This window comes from Nematolebias whitei, chromosome 3 (genome assembly GCF_014905685.2).
Source record: "Nematolebias whitei isolate Nwh7 chromosome 3, NemWhi1, whole genome shotgun sequence".
Taxonomy (NCBI): Eukaryota; Metazoa; Chordata; class Actinopteri; order Cyprinodontiformes; family Rivulidae; genus Nematolebias; species Nematolebias whitei.
The window spans coordinates 35,970,245-35,994,042 of record NC_056500.1 but is presented as its reverse complement, the minus strand read 5'-3'; the positions used below and the strand labels follow the sequence as shown (position 1 = coordinate 35,994,042).

The following is a 23,798-nucleotide window of genomic DNA, read 5'->3' as shown; positions in this document are numbered from 1 at the left end:
CAATATTAATGGCTGTTCATCAGGAAGAGGATTCCTTTCAATAACACAATAAGTCTAACTATAGTATGTTACTGACTGTTAATTGTTTAAATTCACCACATTTACTTGTGAAAGAGACAGTTTGGTCCTACATGACAGGACAGACAAAGAGTGATTTCAAAGACTCACACAGACAGAAAACAGCAAGGCGGTCAGTGTCCCTTACCCAGATGTGGGTTACCGGGGCCCTAACCTGAGGCCAGGCCTGAGGGAGGATCTCTTCAGCAAGTGTCTGGTGACTGGACCCTTATCCATGGGGCCTGGTCAGGCACAGCCCAAATGAGCAACATGGGTTTGCCTTTCTGTGGGGCCACCATCTACAGGATGGACCATACAAGTCAGGCGCATATGCCATGGATGGTTGCCGAAGGTGGGTGCTTTGGCACTCTGATCCTGACTGGTTCTTAGGACATGGAACATAACCTGTCTGGTGGGGAAGGAGCCAGAGCTTGTGCATGAGGTTCAGAGGTACCAATCAGATATAGTTGGGCTCACCTCAATGCACAGCGTGGACTCCAGAACCAATCTCCTTGAGAGGGGCTGGACCTTATTTCACTCTGGAGTTTCTCATGGTGAGAGGCGCTGAGCTGGTGTTGATCTACTTTTATCCTCCCAACTTGGTACCTGTTTGTTGGAGTTTTCTCTGTTCAGTGAGAGGGTATCTTCCCTGCACTTTCAGGTAGGGGAACGGGCTTTGATAGTTGTTTGAGCCTACGTGTCAATTGGCAGTTCAGAGTATCCAGCCTTCTTGGGAGTCCTTTGCAGAGGTGCTGGAAGGTGCTCCAGTTGAGGACTCTGTTATTCTGCTGGGATGCTTCAATGCCCATGTAAGTAATGACATTGTGACATGAAGGGGAGTAATTGGGAGGAGCGACCTTTCTGATCTGAACCCGAGCGGTGTTCTGTTGTTGGACTTCTGTGCTAGTCATGATTTGTCTATCAAGAACACCATGTTCAGTGTCCATAAATGCATATGGCACCAGGACACACTAGGTCATAGATCGATCATTGACTTTGTTGTCGTGTCATCTGATCTGCAGCCGTATGTTTTGGACACTGGGGTGAAGAGAGGAGCAAAGTTGTCAACTGATCACTACCTCATGTTGAGTTGGATCAGATGGCAACGGAACATGATGGACAGATCCTAAACACAAAATCTGTAGTGAGTTTTTTGCAGGAAATGCCTGGCAAAAGATCCCATCAGAAAGATATTTAATTCACACCTTTGAAAGAGCTTTAACTGCATCCCAGCTGAGGCGGGGGACATTGAGTGCTAGTGGGCCACGCTCCACGCCACCACTGTTGAGGCAACTGCCTTTATCTGTGGCCGCAAGGTTGTCAGTGACTCTCATTATGGCCATCCACAAATTCAGTGGTGGACATCTGGAATTATGTAGGCTGTAAAGTTGAAGAAGGAGTCCTATCAGGCCTGGTTGGCTAGTAGGACTCCAGAGGCAAATGAGGAGTATCAGCAGGCCAACCAGGCTGCAGCCATGGCTATTGTTGAGGCAAAAACTTAGATGTGGGAGAAGTTTGGTTATGTCTTGGATAGCGAATTTTGATAAGCTCAGGATTTTCTGGCAAACCATCAGGAGCTGAGTCTGAGAAAGCAATGCTTTACTAGTACTGTGTTCAGTGAAGGTGGGGTGCTGTTGACCTCAACCAATAATGCAATGGCAGGTGGAAGGAATACTTCTCTGATCTTCTCAATTTCACTGGCATGTCTTCCATGGAGGAAGCTGAGATGGGGGACTTCAGGGATGGTCTGTCTATAACTAGGGCTGAGAGAGCCAAGTTAGTTAAAAAGTTCTGCAATGGCAGCGGGAGATCTACCCTGATTTCCTTAAGTCTCTGGATGTTGCAGTGCTGTCTTAGTTGACACACCTTTGAAAAATCGCCTGGACATCAAGAGCAGTACCACTGGATTGGCAGACTGAGGTGGTGGTTCCCCTCTTCAAAAAGTGGGACTGGAGGGTGTGCTCCTATTACAGGGGCATCAATCTCCTTAGCTTCACTGTAAAGGTCTATTCAGGGATATTGAAGAAGCGAGTCCGATCATTGATCATACCTCGGATTCAGTAGGAAAAATGTAGGTTCCGTCCTGGTCATGGAACATTAGATCAGCTCTTTACTCCCACTAGAGTCCTTGGGGGTTCATGGGAGTTTACCCATCCATTCTACATGTGTTTTGTGAACTTGGAGAAGGCGTTCAACAGTGTTTCTTAAGGTGCGCTGTTGGGGGTGCTCTGCAAGTATGGGATTGGGGGCCTGTTGTTACAGGCCATTCTGTAAGTATATAAGTGGTGCAAGAGTTTGGGTCAAAATCAATCAATCAATCAATCAATCATGACGTTGGGATCTCACTGAAACAGTTTGCTGCTGAGTGTGAAGTGGATGGGATGAGAATCTGCACCTCCAAATCTGAGAGACAGACAGATTGGTGTAACATCTGCTGTATTGCAGACTCAGTGCCAGTCCGTTGTGGTGAAGAGGAAGCTGAGCTGTAAGCCAAAGCTTTCTATTTACCAGTCAGTTTACATTCCTATCTATGGCCATGAACTTTGGGTAGTGACCGACAGAATGAAATTGTGGCTACGGGTAGTCGAAACAAGTTTTCTCCACAGTGTAGCTGGATTCTCTCTTAGCGATAGGGTGAGAAGTTGTTATCAGGGAGAGACTTGGAGTAGAACTGCTGCTCCTCCACATCGAGGAGAGCCAATTGAGGTGGTTTGAGCATCTGGTAAGGATGCCCCCTAGTCGCCTAGCTAAGGAAATGCTCCAGGGCTGGGAAGAGGGCCTGGGGAAGATGCAGGACAGGCTGGAGAGACTATGTGTCTCAGTTGACCTGCCTTTAAGTCCTCCCAGAAGAGCTGGAAGAGTGGCTGTGCTTAAGCTGCTGTCCCCACGACTCAACTCCGAAACAAGCAGAAGATAATGGATGAATGGAAAGAGACAGGTTCAGATATAGCAGTTGTCCATTTATTGCCTTTAGCTCATCTCTAGTTTAGGGGTCTCCTGTCATGGCCCTTGAGGGCCACTATCCTACATGTTTTTACTTGTTTTTTTGTTTGTTTTATTTTTGCTTTAACACACCTGATTCAATGATTAAATGACCTCTTCATGTTCTGCAGAAACCTGTTAATGACTCATTGAATCAGACAAGGCATGATGGAGCAGAGGAACATCTAAAACATGCAGGATGGTCGCCCTCCAGGACCAGGACTGGAGGTCCTGCTCAAGTATTTCAACCCCTTATTAGTGTCTACAGAATGTTGTTGGTATAATCCAGTCCTCATATAGTGGGGCGCACCCCCCTGGGGGTACCCAGGGCAATGTTAGGGGTTATGCATGTGACCCCAGGGAACATGTTTTTTTTTTGCCACTGGGAGTAGTTCTTTTTTTCCCCACCATTCTCATTTTGGCCCGTGCATTCCAGCAACAGTTTGCTCGTATCTCTCAGATTTACAAATAATAAAGTTATGAACAAATATGATTGCCTTGTCATTTTGGGAGCCATGCATGAACCGTGTCGCTCCGCTCTGCTGCTAAGATGATACATAAATAAACTCTGACACCTCCACTGCTGTTTTTATGATGCTCTAGACGTTACTCACAGTGCACATGCAACAAAGAGTAAACTCAAAGCGAGAGTGACACCTGCCACTCTTTCCTCTTTCGTGTTGATAAAATGTTTTAGTTTTATCGAGGAGTTTGTCAAAGCACAATATTGATGTTTTTTTTTTTTTTTTTTGTAAATACAGAATCAATGTTTAATAAATGTTAGGCTTCTATTCTTTGCTAACAAAATATATTCACGTCCTCAGTTAAGTTGCTGTTTCTGTGATGCTCTGGATGATTGTCACCAACATCACGCATGTGACAAAGAGTAAACTCAAAGCGAGAGGGTTACCTGCCCCCTCTTTCCTCTTTCACGCTGACATTTTTTTTTTGTTTTATCGATGAGTGTGCTCACTGATCCTGACTTCCTCATTTTGATAAAAATAAATAACAATCGGCACAAATCGTTTTATTCATTTTTGTTTTGTAGGTCAAAGTGTTTTATATAACACTCCTGAGTTAAAATGTTGCTGATCAATTTGAATATATTAATATTAATTGATTATATTTAATTTTATTTTTCAGTACCAAATTATGAAAAATGTTTACAGTTTAAATAAAGATTAAAGTTTTTTTTTTTTCAGGCAAATTGATGCACTTTAAGTTGTTTTTGTTACAGACTAAAAAACAATGTTAATAAAGTTATTCTTCTTTGTAAGTTAATCTATATTCTTTTTTTTCTTTAATGTTAATAAGAACACAGTGTTATGCAGAGGTGTACTTGTAACATTTTAATAGACAAATTATACTATTTACCATCCTGGCGGAGAGTTGGGGGTGTGTGAAATGTTTACTTTTTCCTAGGGGGTCGTAAAAGAAAAAAATTGAGAAGCACTGGTATGATCAATTATTGCAGGCAAAAACTAAAGATCATTGTGTCCCTTGTCTTACTATAGTATTGTCATACTATTGGGGGCGGCTGTGGCTGAGCGGTTAGAGCAGGCGTCCTCCAATGCAAGAGTTGGGGGTTCTAATCCACCAGCAGTCACATGCTGAAGTGTCCCTGGGTAAGACACTGAACCCCTCATAGCCTCTTATGTGTGTCCCATCAGTGTATGAATGTGACCTAAAGCACTGATTAGTCTCTATAGAATGATTTGTTCAATTAGCTTTGTAGAGATCTAATAGAGTGCTGTATGAATGGGTAAATGAGGACACAGATTGTAGTGTAAAGTGCTTTGAGTATCTTGAAATAAGATAGAAAGGCGCTATATAAGTACAGTCCATTTACCATTTACCATTTATTGTATGTACAGTACATGCAAGCTTACCCTATTCTGTTAGAGAACAATATGTTTTAGTGATATAAATACACCAACACGGAAACTTTTACAAAATACTAACATCAGCTCCTGAATAACACGGAGATTTCTGTGGAATGAGCTTGTTTGGATATTAGACAGGATCATTCCGCCCATTTTTAAATCACTACTTCTGACTCATCCATGGCCTTTGACATCATGTGAGATGTAGCCTCTTTCAATTATGTGGATTTATTTGTTTTTATGACGGGGCAGCTGTGGCTGAGTGGTTAGAGCAGTCGTCCTCCAATGGGAGAGTTGGGGGTTCGATTCCATCAGTAGTCACATGTTGAAGTGTTCCTGGGCAAGACACTGAACTCCTCATTGCCTCCAGTGTGTGTCCCATCAGTGTATGAATGTGATCTAAAGCTCTGATTAGTCTCTCCAGACTCAGATTAGCTTGTAGAGCTATAGTAGAGCGCTGTATGAATGGGTAAATGAGGCACAGACTGTAGTGTAAAACACTTTATCTTGATAACACAGAAAGGTGCTATATAAGTACAGTCCATTTACCAATTACAAGGCTGTTTTTACTTTGTTTTCAAGTGAATTATTTATTTTATTTGTTATGCCTTGAGATTGTTGTCTTATTTATTGTTCTGTGAGACATTTTGGTAATAAATGAAGCTGGCATGATATGATAACATGAACCCATTTCAGCTGGTATTCAAAGACGTCCTTAAGACCACAGCTTCCAGGGATGACAGAAAGAAAATACAGACAAATGTGAGCCAGATAACAGATCCTGAGAAACGCTCTACAACTAATTAGAAATTAATTAACAAAGCCTAATTAGGTTTGATGAAAGCTGTTTGGCATGTGCTGTGCATGAGCACATTACTTGTTTCAGCTTGGGGACATCCCTGATTCTGACCTTTGCAGAAAAAAAAAACTCGTAAAAGAAAGTCACAGGTGGTTGAAAGTAAAATGTTTTTAGCACATAATAAACTTCTGTTTTGGATTATGTTCTTGATAATACAGTAATGTGGGGTTACAAGATTTCAAAAGTGTTTTATACTCATCATCACAATTTACACATGATGTTGGATACCTTACAGTATGTCCACATCTTGTTTGCATGTGTTCACATGCAAAAAGTAGAAATTTACATGGTTTTTTTTTTTCTGTAAAGGAAAATAATAACTTTTCATATAAATGTGGTGTAAATGACCAGGTATTGTTTTGCATTATAGATTTTTTTTTTCTATTATTTGTGCAGTTTTTATATCATTTACAGTGTCAAAGTAAAAACAAGCTATCAGAAGTTGGGAGAGCATTTGCTACAAACATCTCATAATTTGTTGTTGAGGGTTTGATAGGACGCTTGATGTCACTCACGTCATTGTATATTAATGAAGCAATGTGTATATGGCAGAAGAGGAAATGACTAGAAGCATAAAAATGTTGTGAAGAGAAGAAAATAATCTTTCCAAAATACTATTTTCTCACATGATGGGGTCGTCAGCCATGCGAGGCCAGGCCACGTAGCAGATGGTCCTGCGTGGCAGCACTCGGGTGGTGGAGAAGTAGCACAGAGGGAAAGCCAGAACCACGGCCAGGCTCCAGATACACCCAATGATCCCCGTGGTGACCTTCGCTGAGAGACGAGGCTTCAGAGGGTGAATGATGGCCATGTATCTGCAGATTGAAAAACACTTCCTTGGTTAGACTAGCAAAAGCGGTCATTAATAATGGATTTCAGGCTTTTTAAAAGATGATTTGAATGATAATTTAGCAGGAAAAATGCATCACCGATGAACAATTTAATGGGAAAAAATGGTTTCAACATCTACTGGCAGAATGACCTTTCCTGTCAAGCCACACTGCAGTGGGCTATGGCTGATCAAAAAAAAACCTTCTGCATTTGATCTATATTTCATGTAGAGGTCTACAGTTTAAGCTCATTACACTCAGAAACACGTGCAACATTCTTCTGTTCACAACCATCTCATTGCTTTAGAGCTGGAGTGTCTAATCCTGGTTCTCGGGGCCAGTACCCTGCATGTTTTACCTGTTCTCTGCTCCAACACACCTGATTCAGAGGATGAATGACCTCCACTTTCTGCAGAAATCTGTAAATCACCCATTGATTCAGGTCAGGTGTGTTGCAGCAGAGGAACATTGAAAGCATGCAGGATAGTGTCCTGGAGTGATCTTCCAGCACATACACGGTTTTTATCAGGGCAGAAAGATACAGACTCATCCTGAGACTTGGCCATTCTACTTTTCACTCCATAAACATACAAATAACTTGTAAAAGTTGTGATATGTGATGTTTTAAATGTGTCACCATATTTGACGGGGTGCAGTAAGAAGAGTCAATGATTCAAGGCTCTTTATTGTCGTTCACATCGCATGCGGTACATGAGGTGGAACGACATTGTGTACACAGGGTTCCAGTTACATCCAACAATAGCAAGAGTTGTGAATAATTAATATGCTACATGTTGGACATCTTTAAACAAACAGTTTGGAGAATAAAGCTTAACATCTGGTGCAAGTTAAGTCAAAAGCAAAGTAGATTCCTGTTATCTTCAAACGCTCCAATCTATATATATATATCTATCTATATATATATATAGATATATATATATATATATATTTAAAATCATATGAAGGTTATTTTACAAACCTCTATCACTGTCGGTTTTGTATTTGACAGTTAGTATGTCAGAGATAGAATGATGGGCTACAGCCAGCTGCTGCAGCAATGTAAATAAAATAGCTGTGCAATGCAAAATCTACAGGGATGTATCATGATGCATGCTCAATAATGTACAGGGATGTACATTTTTGGCTGAACTACTGTAAAGGTTTCAAGATTAGAGTCGATTTTAATCAGTTTAGCTTCATTGAGACGAGTCGTTCATCTGGTCGTTTTTCAACCATTTCCCTAAACTGAATTCATTCAAAGACCTATCTATAGCAGGTAAGAAACTATTATTAGTGATCATGACTTTTCTAGAAAACCAAACTTCAAAAGGTCAGAATTTTTGCTTTAAAGTCCTCTGGACTTTGTGTTTTTAAAAAAAAAAAAAAAGTTTAAAATTGTCGTTTTAAAATTAAAAATCAAATCATGAATCATTTCCCCCCTTTTTTTCTCATTCAGCTCAGCTGGTGATTCTCAGACATTTTTAACACCAAAATTAGGCATGATTTTCTGAAAGAAGTGTGTGTTTTTTTTATTATTTTCAAGTGAAATTGATGAATGATATATACGACACCTCTGGGGTGAGTTTTTCCTGCTCCTTGCAGTGAAACATTGAAAACAGGCGGGACATTACACTTTGCATAAACCCAGCTCATTGTGTTGCGTGATTTGAAACTGGTAATCACACACGCTTTAAGAGCAGCTAATCCAATCTTACTGAGACAGTAAAAACGAAATGGGCCTTTCTTTTTCACCTCAGCGGCTCAAAGTCTCTAGAGAGCAGCAACAAAGATCCATCCAATCACTGGTCTATGTTGGATGTCCAATCACGTCTGTACTGAAGCCGTGGAGTTGAGGTCACACAATGGTTGATGATGTAATATACTTGAAACCACTGGAGTGTGCATTCAGTAATATTTGAACAAAAAGGCTCATCTAGTATCTAGACGAAGTATTTACAGTTATCTTCTTCAACTGGGAGCGACCCCAAAGATGTTATAGGTGTGGACAAACGAATCAAATTTATCATTGTGTCATCCCCTACAGAATACAGGAAAACTTGGACAGGATATTGTTTTGAAACCACGGCGGTCTTATATTGCAAAGTAAATATTTTATTAGCACAAGATATTGAACTAGCAGAGTTTAATACAGTGGGAGCAGGAAATGTCAAATCTTCTCTCAAATATCAACGAGTGGCTTAAAATACCACAAAACAAGTTTCTAACAGAGGGTGAAATGTTCTTACCAGATTGTCAAGCACGGAAACGAACAAAATCAGATTAAATCAATCAAAATTTTTGAGTGCATTGAATTATTTGTTGGGTAAAATACTGTGAGTGGTTCTGACCTAGAACATGTAAAATAATCTCTAAGGAGCTTTCGGCCAACACCGTGTCGACTTCAAGGACTAAGTTGAAGACGTCTATAAATCCTATGGTTAGCTTGGGTTTCCTGAGCTTTCTTTAGTTAAGTTGCTATAGTCTTAGACTGCTGGAGGACAAACTGACCACATTCCCTCACTTTCATCTCCGTCCTCTCTCTGCTCTCCATGTTCATACATGAAATTATTGCTGTTTTGAACCTGTTTTGCTTCCTCCCATTGAAACTAAACTGAACCCATCTTTCTGTGGTTCTTCTCTGACTGAGGTAGATGGACACTCATCCTGCTTCTGGTTCTTCTGGAGATTTCTTCCTGATATAAAGAAGCCTTTCCCCCCCACTTTTGCCTCCATGCTGCTCAGGATGGAGTGAAGGTTTCACACAATCTGCCGGTCAATCCAAAGGAGTCAGTTGAGGTGGTCCAGGTGTCTGATTCGGATGACTCTTGGTCACCTGGGGAGAAGGACGTCTGGTTTTCACTCCTGGACCTGTTGACCCCATGACCTGACATGGACATGTGGTAGAAGATGGATGGAGGAAAATAAACATGAATTTTATCCTCTCTAAAAACAACAACATAAATAAATCCCAGGATTTTACAGAAACCCTCAACAAATCTACCTATTTTCTAAAATATAATTATGTTCGTCTTCATGAATAAATGACAAAATAGATAACTTTGAACATGGTAAGATAGAAGAAAAATGACTATAATACAATAAAATAGATATTTTGTTGATCATCAGAGAGAAATTAGTTGAAATAGTTACATTGCTGCTTGGCTGCAAAAATACAGTATGTACCAGAGTCTAAAATCAGAATTTTGGCGTGTCTTGATGCTCAATAATCCAGGTAGATAAATGTAACAAAGTTGAGTCAGGTCCTCTGGACGGATTCTTCTTGTTGAAACGTTTCATCTTTTATCCAAAATACTTCTTCAGTCTGACAAAGACGACTCTGTCCAGAGGACCTGAATTAAGAAAACCCTTGTAAGGGGTTAGAAGTTGCAGCGTTGGACCCATGTGTCATAGATAAATATGGTGGTGGTTTCATGTTCGGGTTAGTCGTACTGAAAGTTTGCCAGAACTGACTTTCCAGCAGTGGAGAGAGAAGGAATCAGTTAACTTTAAAGTCAGGCTCATGTTTCTGTAAAGTGAAAGCAAAAAAAAAAAAAAAAAGTGGATCACGCAGAAAGACCTGGTGACTTAGAAAACAAGCAGTTCTGCCAAAGAATGGATTAAGAGGCATAAAGATAATGTTTTGGAACGACCAAGTGAAATTCCTGACCTAAATCCGATGTAAAGGTTGTGGAAGGAAGCGAAGCGCGTCGTGCACGGGAGTTGAAACTGCTGCACGGGGGTGAATACTGATGTTTTGATAAATCATCCTTTGCAAAAAAAAAAAAAAAAAACATTTATCTGTTCATACATAGATCATTTACACATATATTATTTGTTTGGAAAGATAAAAACAATACTTCTGAAAAAGGACATAATTAAAGATTAATAGTCAGATTCAGCGACTGTGGTGTTGCTTTTCTTTCGCAGCAGTGCCAACAGAAACAGATTCGGCTGCTGAGAAACAGCAGGAAGGACAAATTCACAGTCGATCACGAACTGTGGCCTCTGCCATTTGAAGACATCAGAGCAGAGACAGACTCATGCTGGCGTTACAGAAAACCATGACCCGGGGTCACGTCTGCATGCTGCAGGTCACGGTAATGTTCCTTTTCTCAGTACACACTTTACAAGATTGAAGGAATACTACGAGCCAAAACTCACAATCCATGAGAGCCAAAGTCTGCACGGCCCAAGAAACGCATTGTTCAGTTTGTGTGTCAAAGAGAAGCACTGGACAAAGAAAACACGTCGCACAACCTCACAACACACTGTGCCACTTGTGCTGGCTGCAGCACGCTTCCTTCTGCACGGCTCCTTACATGTGGTTACATCTGGCCTGCGGCTCGTCAGTCTAAACCTTACAGTCAAGTAATATGATGCGCGACGGTTCACTGGTCAAAGCCGAGCTGATACTGTTGTTCGCGTCTCCAGATGAGTGGAAAGCAGAAGAGAAACAAAGAAACCAGAGGGGAGGAAAACAAAAACACAAAGAAAATGTGTGAGGGAGCAAAAAGGATGAGTGCGTGTGACAGAAAGCAAGAGAGTTGGAGCGTGGAAATGAGAACAGAGAACATCTTTTCAAATCTATTCACAAAACTATTTATTCAGATTATATGTAGTTAGAAATACAAATATGTGGAAAATGATTTTTCTGCACCTAACTGAAATGATGGGAGCGCCTCCTGATACAGACCCTGTGATAAAGGATTTATTAATGCTTAATAAATGAGTTGTTAATGGGTTTATAAACCCTTCAGCAAGCATTCAGTCAGTCCGAAAACAGAAATAAAACAGACTCATTATTTGGCCTGATTTAGTGCAGCACCTTTATCCATTTATTTAATATTTTAAATATGGAACCAGTCCACAAGTTACCTGCATGCAAGCATCTGTAGATAAAATGTTTTATTGGCTAAATAAAATGTATAGTTGTAATAAATAAAACTTGAATAAATTGAAGTGGGGTATGTGACCTGTGTGTGACCAGTTTTTGTAAAGGTTGTAAAAACTTATTCTTCAGACTTCTTACAATGTTCACCAAGTCCTGAATAATATATTCACAAATGTCCCTTGTTAGGCAGCAGAACTCAAAGAATAAATCCTCTGCAGGGAACGGAAGTCCATTTGACCAGGAGACTAAATGAGACTACAGGGTCCTGATCAAGGATGCTCATCTGGACTGAAGGCTTATTATGTGACTCGAAATGTCCAAGATGGAGCTCAGTTTGTCTTCAGGCACTAAATATCACAAGAATGAGTTTGACTGTTTAAGCAGTAGTTTAATTTTCCTGCTACAGGGCTGGAATAATTAGGCTCATTAATCAGGAACAAAATGTCCAGTAATTGTTTGACTAATTGAGATGCTTGAGCAAATTAAAATATTGTATGAATCAAAAATTAAGGGTTTCTTTTATCCAAACGGAATCAAAGTTCAACTCATTGTTAGCATTAGGATACATTTCTAAAAACTTATGTTAATAATCTGCCCCTAGAAGAAGTTTTAGTTCATGGTTAATAAACTGATCCAAAATCAAGGCTTCTTTATGTTCTAGTGGGGGTTTGGGGTGAGATGGATGTTTAACCCACCTGTCCACAGCTATGGCCGTCATGGAGTAGATGCTGGCGAACACAGATGTGACTGGGAAGAAGTTGTGAAATTTGCAGTAGGCTTCCCCGAAGTACCACTCCCCGTGCGCGGCGTAGATGAAGTTGATCAGGGTGTTGAACGCCGCCATGGACGCGTCCGAAAAAGCCAAGTTGAGCAGAAAGTAGTTGGTCACGGTGCGCATCCGCTTGTGGGCCAGAATGATCCAGATAACGATGAGGTTTCCGAACACGGCCACGGCCAGCACCGAGCTGTAGGCGACCGACCAGAGGGCCACGCGCCACGGCGGCTGCACGAACTTGTTGGTGTAGTTCGATGTGAAGTTGGACCCGTTGTTCTGCGGAGCCTCCATCCTCCTCTGCTCTGCTCCTGTTCCCGGGGATGTGAAGCTCTCTGCTTTTATCTAACAGCGGCTGAAGCGCAAAGCTGGAGAGGATTTACGCACCGGCGCCATTGCGCACAAGTTGAACGCTCCTAAAACGCACTCATCGTTCTCTTTCACGGGTTCAGTCTGCTGCCGGACCTGGTGGACCAAACGCTTCCAATCAGTGCACGTCATGAAGCCAGTGCCGCGCTCTCTGTGCCTGTTGAATGCGAGAGCGCAAAGGCGATGTATGAGAGGCCATTTAAGGCAAAATGTCTTCTTGCTTTCACGTTCATCTTCTGATTCGACAGGTTCACTGTCAATGTCTCACGTTCTTTATCAGTCTATTGCATTTACAATCAAAGTATGGGATCAAATTCTAGCCATACATATTTTGCACGTGTAAAAAAGATTTGTGACCTTGTAAATAAGATTTGTATGTGTAAAAATGATTTGTGACCTTGTAAATAAGATTTGTATGTGTAAAAATGATTTGTGACCTTGTAAAAAAAGATATGTAGCCTTGACAAAAAGATTTGTAATCTTGTAAAAAAGATTTGTATTTGTAAAAAAGTATATAAAATCACATTACAAAACTTTTTTATGATGTTCTGTTTACAGATAAGAATCCAAAAATTATGTGTACATTTTTTTTTCTTGGATTTTACGTCTCTCACCTGATTGGTCAATGTCATGTCAATCACAAATTAAGGAACCAATCAGATAATAGATGGGTTTGGCTATAGACGCCTAGTTGAGTGGACTGGTCATCAGAGCATCTGCCATATTGAATGTGGCAGATCTGCGGGTCAACTAATACAAGGAAATGGACTGAACTTCATAAAGCACCGTTCTACAAAGTGTTTTAAGTAGATGCCTGTCATTCACACACACTAATATTGTTTGAAAACAAACAGGCACCAAAGACAACTTCTGTAACTTTTAACGTGATTATTAAAAATGTTTACTCCTTAAATGCTTAGGTTAAAGGTAAGCACTAAACCAACATATGTATTCTTTTGAGTGTTGAACATGTGTAACAATATTACTGTGGTGATAAATATAGAAATATTCGTTTAACATTTAATCTGTGTTTATAATAACCAGATCCTGAAATCCTGATGTGATGTGGATTCTCTGAATAAAGAGCACTAACGTTCACCGTCCGTCCGTCCATCTGTCCGTCTGTCTGTCTGTCTGTCTGTCTGTCTGTCTGTCTGTCTGTCTGTCTGTCTGTCTGTCTGTCTGTCTGTCTGTCTGTCTGTCTGTCTGTCTGTCTGTCTGTCTGTCTGTCTATCTATCTATCTATCTATCTATCTATCTATCTATCTATCTATCTATCTATCTATCTATCTATCTATCTATCTATCTATCTATCTATCTAATTTTTGTTCTTCCAATACCCCCCACCCCTATAAATACTGTATATATTGGTATTTATATGTCCATTGATGTGATTAATTAAAATGTGAACGTAAGTGCTCTTTATTCAGAAAATCGTACACAGACGTAAAATCCAGGACAACATTTGTACACATAGTTTTTGGATTCGTATCTGTAAACAGAACATCGTAAAAAAGTTTTGTAACATCGTAAAAAGTTTTGTAACGTGAGTTTTTAAGGTTTTTTTTACCAATACAAATCTTTTTTACACATAATTATTATGATTGTTTTTTTACAAGGTCACAAATCTTTTTTACACGTGCAAAATATTTATGGCTAGAATTTGAGCCCATATCAAAGTCTCTCAACTTCACTACTAAACTCAATGTCTCTCACATTCACTGTCAAAGTCTTTCACATTTATACAAATTATTTTTCATATATGGGAACCAGGAGTAAATAAGACAACAGTTTGTTTTACAAATGATTCTTAGTTAAATTAACTTGGAAATGAATATTGTAACTTCAGTTAGTAGCTCAAAGCTAGGAATGTGCAATATGGAATAAAATTCATATCACGATATGTATTGTGATGGGTGGCGATAACGATATATATCACAATATGTTTTTGGTATAAAACTTCCAATAGGAATGAAAAAAGCATAGGGTGTCCTTTGCCCATCATTTATTTTGAATTAAGATAATTCCACTACTAGGTCCAGAGAGTTTTTAAATAATAAACAAATCAAGTATTAGGCTTCTTTCTTGTAGTGCAAAACAGTGCAAAATATATCAAATGTAGTTTTAGCCATACGTTTTAAACAAAAGAATATGTTGTTAACTCTTAACATCCTGATGCATGCTCAATAATCCAGGTAGAAAAATCTAAAAAAGTTAAATCTGGTCCTCTGGACATTCAAAAAAACAAAACAAAGCAAATCAACAAAAAAATGTAGAAACATTTCGTCTCTCATCCGAGAGACTTCTTCAGTCTGAGGTGCTGTTTTCAGCTCAGTCTCTGAAATAGCACCGTCTCAGAGTGGATCAACCAGTTTTGCTGCTGACAACCAAAACCAGCTGATCACATGCTCAAGAAGGACCATCAGCATAACAATGGATCATTAGCACACTGATGGCTGTTTACTGTTCACAGAGGGCTGAGTGATACTAGCAATAACAGCATTGTAAGAGGGGGACAGTTGAACCTGGAGGCCTCCACCCCTGTTTAACGATGGACGATTTCTTTTCACAAAGATGGCCTCCTTTACTCCTCTCTCAAACCATCGTTCCTCTCTATCCAGGATGTGAACATCTTCATCCCTGAAAGAGTGACCGCTGGCCTGGAGATGAGTCTAGACCGCAGAGTCCTGGCCTAAGATCAACATCATCACTTTGACGGCCATGAAAGGAGAAACACCTCCTCAGCTCTGATCTTCTGCCTCCTTTACTCAACCGTGCGCATCTGCCCACCGTTAATAACTATATAAGCAGTCAAAGCTTAATTAAAATGTTAGGGGGTCGGGGGGTCGGGTTTGGACCTGTTGTTACTGTTAAATTTTCGGTTCGTGTGGGGGTCGGAAATGATGGCTACAGGCTGGGGCTGGATTGGGTCGTATTTTTTGGGCCCGAATGCAACACTACCCTGAGCGGAGCAATGTCAGCTGTGTGGGATGGAATTATCCGTATATCAACCAAGAATATCAAAGTCTCTACAATGCAGTTGAACTGGCTAACATTAAAGCACAATTTGCAGACAGCTAGTTTTCCTAATGTAATCGGAGCTATTGACTGCACACACTTTCTATAAATGCTTCATCACAGGATGAATATGTTTATGTTAAAAGGAAGCATTTTCATTCAGTCATTGTGCAAATTTTATGTGATGCACAAAAGCAACTACCCCCTATTGTGGTGAGGTGGCCTACTTCAGCACATTATTCATTCCTATAAGCTGGCACTGTGCGGGATGGGTGGCTTCTTGGAGAGTCTATTCATTACATCATCCCAATATTAATTCCCCTTATGTGCATGGAGCCTGTGTGCCCCCACATATCATCCTGTCCAGCGTTTCATTACTACTCAGTGGTTCATGTGAGTGACTTCCTGTTTTTTGCTGATTTGTAGCAGGTTTTGCTACAGGTCCAGAGCGTTCTACCAATACCATTTTTGCTTTTCAGCCGTCAGTCAAAGGTGACAGGCAAAAATAAATTCAAAGAGACTAATAAAATAGTTACTGCAGTAGATGTTTTCATGATGTAAAGCAACATAGGACAATAATTTACAGTGAAATTCAGTATGCACTAAGAGTGCAAATTTTACATTACACATCCTAATAAAAGCTTTGTGCAAAACCAGTTTAGCATTAACTGATCATAGCAAACAGACTGAACCTATGCAACCAGAAGTTGCAACATACATCTACATTCAAAGCACACAAAACAAAGCACAACTAGCTTTAAATATTAAACTTTAATTTAACCATTGAGCATAATACGTAATAATGATAGAAAATGGAGGATTTACCTGCAGTTACTGTTGTACAGACGAACATGACTTCCTACGTATTTATCACTGTTGTATTCAGCTGATCATGAGGTCAGTTGCCAGCCTTTATCCATCTTTTCAAATTATCCATACTCTGTTTAAGTTTTGTAAATGGAATACTGTAAACTGTATTGCACCCTCTAAACACTCGGGGTATGTCTGAAAAGCATGTTCTCCACTGGCAACATTTAACCTTTTTCTCTGATGATTTTTCACAAAATCACTATGATAGCAAACTGATGGTAATGCAAGCCGTCAACAATGTTGTCAGAGGAAAACATTCTATAATTCCTTCAGGTAAGTAGCGTTTCACTTCACTTTCCATGTTGATTGGGATTTACAAAGGATGTGTGCCACAAACTGTCATGATTTCAGCTCTCGGCCTCATCTGCTCTTTGCCACCTGCAAGCATTCTTCGCCACGCCCACTTCTCCGCTATGCACGGTTAGAGTTTCACAAGTCTAACAGTCTCAGGGTAGAAGTTGTTCCTCAGTCTAGTGGCCCTACACTTAGTGCTCCTTAACCTCCTTCCTGAGGGGAGGGGGGGGGCAAAAAGTGTTTGAGCTGGGTGAGCGGGGTCCTTCATGATGCAGGTGGTCTTCTTCCTGCATCTGGAGTCTGTAATGGTGGGGAGGCTGACTCCAACAGACTTCTGTGCAGCCTTCACCACTCTCTTCAAAGCTTTTCTTTCTGCAGCTGTCCTCATTGATGTTGATGGTTGTTTTGATGTGGGTCATGACCAGTTTTTCAAAGCATTTAGCGACTATCGGGGTGAGGTCTGCTGGCCGGTAGTCATGCAGACCAGTCACTGTAGAGCTCTTTGGGACTGGGATGATGGTGGTGGTCTTCAGTCATGTGGTAACTGTTGCCAGGGTAAGTGAGGAGTTAAAGATATCGGCCAGCACCTCGCAGAGCTGATCAGCACAGTTTTTACTTTGCAGTTTGTTTATCGCGGTCTCTCTCTATCGCAGTTTTTCAAAATAAGAATGGACAGGACACAATTGGCATTTTGATGGATTAGCCGCACGATCGGCATGGAATTTTTATTTAAAATAAATTATTTTAAGTTATTTAGCACCTGCTGCACATTTGTGCAGCACAGAGCGGCAGAAAAAGCGTCACACAGCAGGATAATCTTCCTGCTGCAGTTGATCAGCTGTTCTCCAGGATAATCCCTATGGAAAAAATTACAGCATGTTGCTGCTGATCTGTTTCATGTTGCTGTGTTCATTCGTACTCATCTGCTCACACAGACTCATGTCCGTGCTGCTGTTGTTTGGTGTATTGTTTTCACACTACTAGTGCTTAGTGTTTTGTTAGTTTAGCATTCATATGTTAGATCTTATTATTGTTTTCCTTTTACAATTTATACTTTTGTTGGATGTAACTGGGACCCTGTGTACACAATTTCATTTCACCACATGTACCACATGTGGTACAAACTACAAATAAAGAAACCTTAACCTGCTGAAGTTTTCGGATGACTTTGCCATTGTGGGCTGCATCACTGGTGACCAGGAAGCTGAATACAGAGGTGTGGTGGACAGCTTTGTGGAGTGGTGTGGACAGAAGCACCTGCAAACTCAACATTGAAATAAACTAAAGTGCTGCAGGTGGACTACAGGAAGAATATCACCTCCCTCCCCCCAACCCTATCAACATCAAGGGTGCTAAATTGGACACTGTAGACTGCTACAAGTTCCTGGGGGTCCACCTAGACAATAAACTGGACTGGCCAGCTAACACCAACGCCCTCTACAAGAAAGGGCAGATTCGCCTTATTCTTCTGAGGAGCCACAGGTCCTTTAACGTCTGCAGGACCATGCTGCTGATGTTTTATCAGTTGGTGGTTTCCAGCATCTTCTTCTACACTGTGGTGTGCTGGGACAGCAGGGTGAAGAAAGCTGATGCCAGCAGACTTAACAAACTCATCAAGAGAGCTGGCTCAGTTCTGGGAGTGGACCTGCAGTCTCTAACAGAAGTGTCTGAGCAGAGGATGTTGAGGAAACTGCTCCAGATTCTGAACAACACGTCACACCCCCTGCATTTCACACTGGACTCTTACTGCAGCACCTTCACTCGTAGACTGAGACCACCGAGGTGCTCCACACGATGCCACAGGAAGTTCTTCCTCCCTGTGAATATCAAACTTTTCAACTCCTCCCCTATTCTGCACAGAGGATAATAAAATTAATCCTGCACCACAATAAACACTTTAATATTTCTGTATGCACCTGACCTGTTTTAGACCTTGATAATGTTTTATACCTCTTTGATATATTTTTTAATTCTCTGTTATTTTTATATCTTGTGTGATTCCTTGTGTATGTTCCTTTGTATTGAAACCCTGGCACAACAATTTCCTGTGGGATCAATAAGGTTCTATCTTATCTTGTCTTTTCTTGTCTTGTCTGGTCTGATCTGGTCTGGTCTTGTCTTATCTTAGACATATCTGGCAGTGTTACATTTCTGTGAAGTTCTCTGAGTTCAGAAATTTCCGACTTTCATTTCATATTTCTCAAACTTTTGTAAATCTCCAAGCATATGATGCAATTTATTTCAAAGAGCAGTTGGTTCAAATTAGAGGAATGATGAATAAAAACGATTGTAGTAACATTAAAATAAATAAATTAATAAATAATTAATTATGAATTGAAACAATAACTTAAACTGCCCCATGTGTTCACAGTTCTGTCACCTTTAATTATGAAACCAAAAAATAGGGAATATAAATAAATAAATAAAAGTGACAGAGACAGCTGAAGTCCTATGTGCCCCTTGGAAGAAAGTTGCCTTCTCTCACAGACAGGTGATAATGTCCCAATGTTCCCCGTTGAACCTTTTTAAAATTGTTATTGCATCCCATATTTATATTTTAGCATTTTATTAATATGTGTAGTGTACTGGGGCAAACCATCACTATGAGAGAACAAGCTACAGATTTATTGCATGAACACGTGTAAATTGTGATGACTTATTTGTGAATTCTGTTATACCCTGTAAATTCAGTAATCCACACCAAAATACTTTGTAGTAGCTACTGTAAATTTAAACAGAAAATTAGATGTTAAATATTTTGTTTAGGTCAACATTGACAGTTTTCAGCAAAAAGTTTGTCTTATGATTTGATTTAATTATAACAATTTACATAAACGCCAGTTCTGTGGGTTACTGTCAACTTTTAAAATAATAAATAAGTCACTATGTTATCATTAAACCGCACTTCAGCCTTATAAGTAGCACCCAAATTACATATGATTTAACTATTAATCTGTTTTTCTACAACATTTTTCAGTAAACACTTGGTCCTAGGAGCTTGATTGTGAATATGTCCTAAAGGGCCTCTCATACCCTCCTCCTACTGCAGGAGCAATAGGAAGCGTGAAGCACAGAGGCTGCCAGCAGTGACAGAGATTGATCGATACTTGTGGGACTGCTGTTTTAAACTTCATAAATAACAAATAATCTGCACTGTCTGTCTCTTTCCCTCTCTGCAGGGATATTTCCTGATCTCCGCTTCTAACAGGATATTAAAATGTTGCAGGCAGAGAGGGTTTCTACAAAACACCTTTCTGAACCGTGAGCTGCAATTTGCACAATCAGTTTAGTGCTATGCTTTAAATCAGGGGGTTAAAGCTGATATCAGATATTAAGTGACTTGACTTCTTATTGCATTGGATAAGTATTAAATTTGACATGGAGCTGTGCAGATTATGATTAAGCCACGTCTGTTGTTGATAGCACTTTATACAATCTCAGTTTGGAGAAACCATTTTATTCTGACACAGTTGATGAGTTGATGGCTAGTCTGAGCAGGCCCAAACCAAAGTAGATTGCTGTCAACTTAAAGGGACAGTTTGGTTATTTTTCAAATCACTGGGCTAATAACTAAGCCAAAGTAGGGCCAGTTTTTCAGGCTTATAAAACAACTCTTTATCAAAATGACGTGTTTGTGTGAACAATGCAACATTAGCTTAAAGAAATCTCCACACTTTTACACACCATTTGTTTAGTTTTATTGTCTCAGACGAACAACATCCGCCTTCCTACGTAAATGTAAGTGTGCTGATCATAGACCCACAGAACTGATGAGGCTGAGGCTGCCAATGGATCAGTGTGCCAGGAGTTAAAAACACTTTTGACTGACTAGATGTGTTAAACAGAATGATACGTTCGTCTCCCTCAGCACCAAAGACAGGGTATCCACACTCAGTGCACGCACACAAACATTCATGTACTTTGTAGTACTGTCAACTTTGTTTTATTGAACATCAACAAACTAAAAACCAATGTCATGCAAAAGTGTACAGCTGTTTAATAGTTCCTTGTGTTATTTTGCGAGCACAGCAGCTAGCTGTTGCAACCATGGTGTGCTTCTAGTAGGAATGTCAAAATAAACCTGCTGGAATATTTGAATAAAATCAAATTGTCAATAAAGTAAAGGTTTGAATACAAAATGGTAACACTAATTTTAGAGACATTTAACAGTTGTTTTGAGACAACATAATTTTAATTTGCTCTCGTCTCTGCTCAAATTAGCATTTAGCTTTTCAATCAGGTCTATATTAAACTGAATTTCTCCAAATTGATTTTACTCAAACAATTAATTCCTCATTAATTAATTATTTACAATCTCATCACAGACCTTTACTTTGAAATTCCTGAACTCTCCATTCTCTAATTACAGTCTTAAATCCTCTGCCCAGTTCTCCAGAAAGAGCTGCATCTCCCCACTGGTGGATAAGATGTGAGTCTCCTTTCCTGTCACACCAACAGTCACAGCTCTCTGGCTGAAGTCGCCTCCAGACACCCAACTGTTCGCATTAGATAAACCTCATTCATCTGCTCGTGTTGCCGTCTGTGCCAGAACCTCCAAATGGGTTTCTAACCCTTTCTGATCAAATCCCATCGAGCCAGTCCACGCTCCACAAACTGCAACTTTTAATGCAGTTTTAAGTTATATCTAAAGAGTGAATGCAGAATCAGAAGAGAGTGTCGGGGTACAGGCAGTCAGCAGATTCTACTGGGCTCTGCTAGGTTCTGACTTGCAGCGCCTCCTTACATGTTTGGTATCGTATGTGGCCCTATGCACAGAAGGCTCTGTGAGCTCGTTTTCTATAGGGTTTGCGGACAGGTTGAAATGAATAAGAAGCTGCTTTAGCCTGACAAAAGTCTTCAGTGTGTTACTGTTATGCTAAATTACACCCTGCACTCTTCCTCTTTCTGTTTCAATGATAATTCCTCTCACAGTGACTTGCTAATTGTGTTTGATTAATTAAAAGGTTTGTGTTGTGCAGAAGCAAAAAAAAAAAAAGAATATTTACTATAATAAACAAAAACAAACACTGAACTGTGCCAAAGGACAATAACTCAGAATGATGAAGTGTTTAAAAGGGGTCGTTTTACTTGACCTTTGCAAATCAAATGAGTAGTTTGTTTTGCTCTAGAATCCAGTTTATTAACAATAATTGAAATTCACGTCAGGTAACTTTCGATTTTGACTTTTTGTTCTGAGGATATGCAAATAAAGTTGTTGTTTTTTATGATAAACCAGTGCGTGCTGAATTAATAGAGTATATATTCATCAATTTAGAGTAAATGAATTTGCAGCTACTGCTGATATGCAGGACTGTTTTCATTATGTGAAAGGTTTAGTTTTCTGTTTCTTTGAAGCATGAAAAATTCATAGCTCCATGAGGAAATTCAGCTCTATAGTTTCCACTGACAGGCTTAATCCACCAGATGAGACGGAAAAACAAAAAAACGTAATTAGAACAACAAGGAACCACTGCAGAACACAATATGAGAAACATAAATCTCATCTCTCAGAAAAAGTTTTGGCTTCTAATGAAACTCTTCGGGGCTCTAACACAACACCACGATTATTATTTATTAATGAACAGCAACGGAAGTGCAGCTGAAAGAATTTGTACAAGCTCATGCAGGAAAAGAGCAAGAAACAAAAAGCAATTATTAACTGGTTGTATTTGTCGATCCCAACCTTTAAGGTGTTTGATAATGTAGTGATTCTGCACTCCAACAATGGAATACTTGATTTTTCAGCTACTTACTGTCAGCAAACTAATAAAAAAATTTTTTATATTCTCCCAGTTTTGCATTTAATTGACATTTTGAGCAGTCGTGCAACATAATATTCTGCGTTGTTTGACAAATACTGATGAAAATAAAGGCCTTGTTTTTGTTAAAGAAATGCAAATCACCATCTGAGATGCACATCTTGAACTGAGCAGACTCGGAACAATTGTTAGTTGTTTACATGGAGACAATAATTACATTTATGGACTTGTTTTAAATCTGTACAAAGTCAAAGCTGTTTTTTAGTTGTCAAGGTCAGTAAATTGTGGTGGCCATCTTGAATTGAAGGATTCAAGGATTCTTTATTGTCATACCAGTTCACATTTGCATGTTTATGGTACAAAATTCAGACTCAGAACCCAGATCAAGAAGCCTAAGAATGAACAAATAAATAAATACAAAATTATATATATATATATATACATATATATATGTATATGTATCTACACACAATATTATATATATATTTATTTTATTTTGTAAATTGGCCACCACTATCATTTGTGAAAACTATGCTTTTTAGTTTTTAAATTGCTTAAAAGTGTAGTTTCCTCAAATGACGGGGCTGACCAAAGATTACTGTATAATGGCTATGGTGGTTAAGGCCACCCCTGGCCACCTCCTGACTCCAGCATTGCACTGGTCTGCTCCATCCACTTGCCAGTGTATCTGCTACCCAATTGAATGTCTTGTACAAAAAACATTAATGTTTACTTGCATTCTCTGTTTATTTCCAGTCCAGAAAAACACTCATCTCAAAAACTACATCCAGTATTTAAATTCCCCAGAGGCTGGGGACATCAGCCTTTTTGGTCAGTCCTGCAACACTTTCTGAATGACTATGCCACACCATTGCACACAAACCTCACATTACACATTGTCATCACTTGCACTTACTTCACCAAGGACCCCAATCTGCTGTGAAATCTTAACAGTTAGAAAACACTGTGGACCAATTGTGCCTTGTCTTGCACAGTGGAGAGTTCACTGTATTCAGACCTCATGAAAAGACTTTTCTCTTTCTGGCTGGTTTTTCATATTGCAGTGGATTCATCAGCCAGTGTGAAAGAAGTTTTACTCTCGCTCACTTCTGAATATTCATTTAGTTGTCTCTTGGCAAAATGTTACATTTGAATGAAACTCAGAAAGCAGTTACTGCATGCACATCTACAACTGATTAGCATTTGGAGTCTAC

General features: G+C 39.7%; 1 protein-coding gene across 5 annotated transcripts in view; it reads right to left on the bottom strand.

Annotated features, from left to right (window-relative positions):
* tacr3a (tachykinin receptor 3a) overlaps positions 1 to 12,596 on the bottom strand; it is a 71,853-nt gene extending 59,257 nt beyond the window's left edge. The window contains exons 1-4 of one of the 5 annotated variants that reach the window (XM_037674932.1): positions 12,198 to 12,596; positions 6,425 to 6,596; positions 2,178 to 2,184; positions 1,922 to 1,937 (exon numbers count right to left, since the gene is read on the bottom strand). In XM_037674932.1, the coding sequence (XP_037530860.1) occupies positions 1,922 to 1,937; positions 2,178 to 2,184; positions 6,425 to 6,596; positions 12,198 to 12,568 (566 nt within the window). In that variant the 5' untranslated portion in view covers positions 12,569 to 12,596. Of the gene's footprint in view, positions 1 to 1,921; positions 1,938 to 2,177; positions 2,185 to 3,479; positions 3,495 to 4,813; positions 4,824 to 4,990; positions 4,997 to 6,407; positions 6,597 to 12,197 lie in introns of all 5 variants that reach the window. The other 4 variants (XM_037674930.1, XM_037674929.1, XM_037674928.1 and 1 more) reach the window with 4 other exon arrangements.
* Positions 12,597 to 23,798: the final 11,202 nt, after the last annotated feature.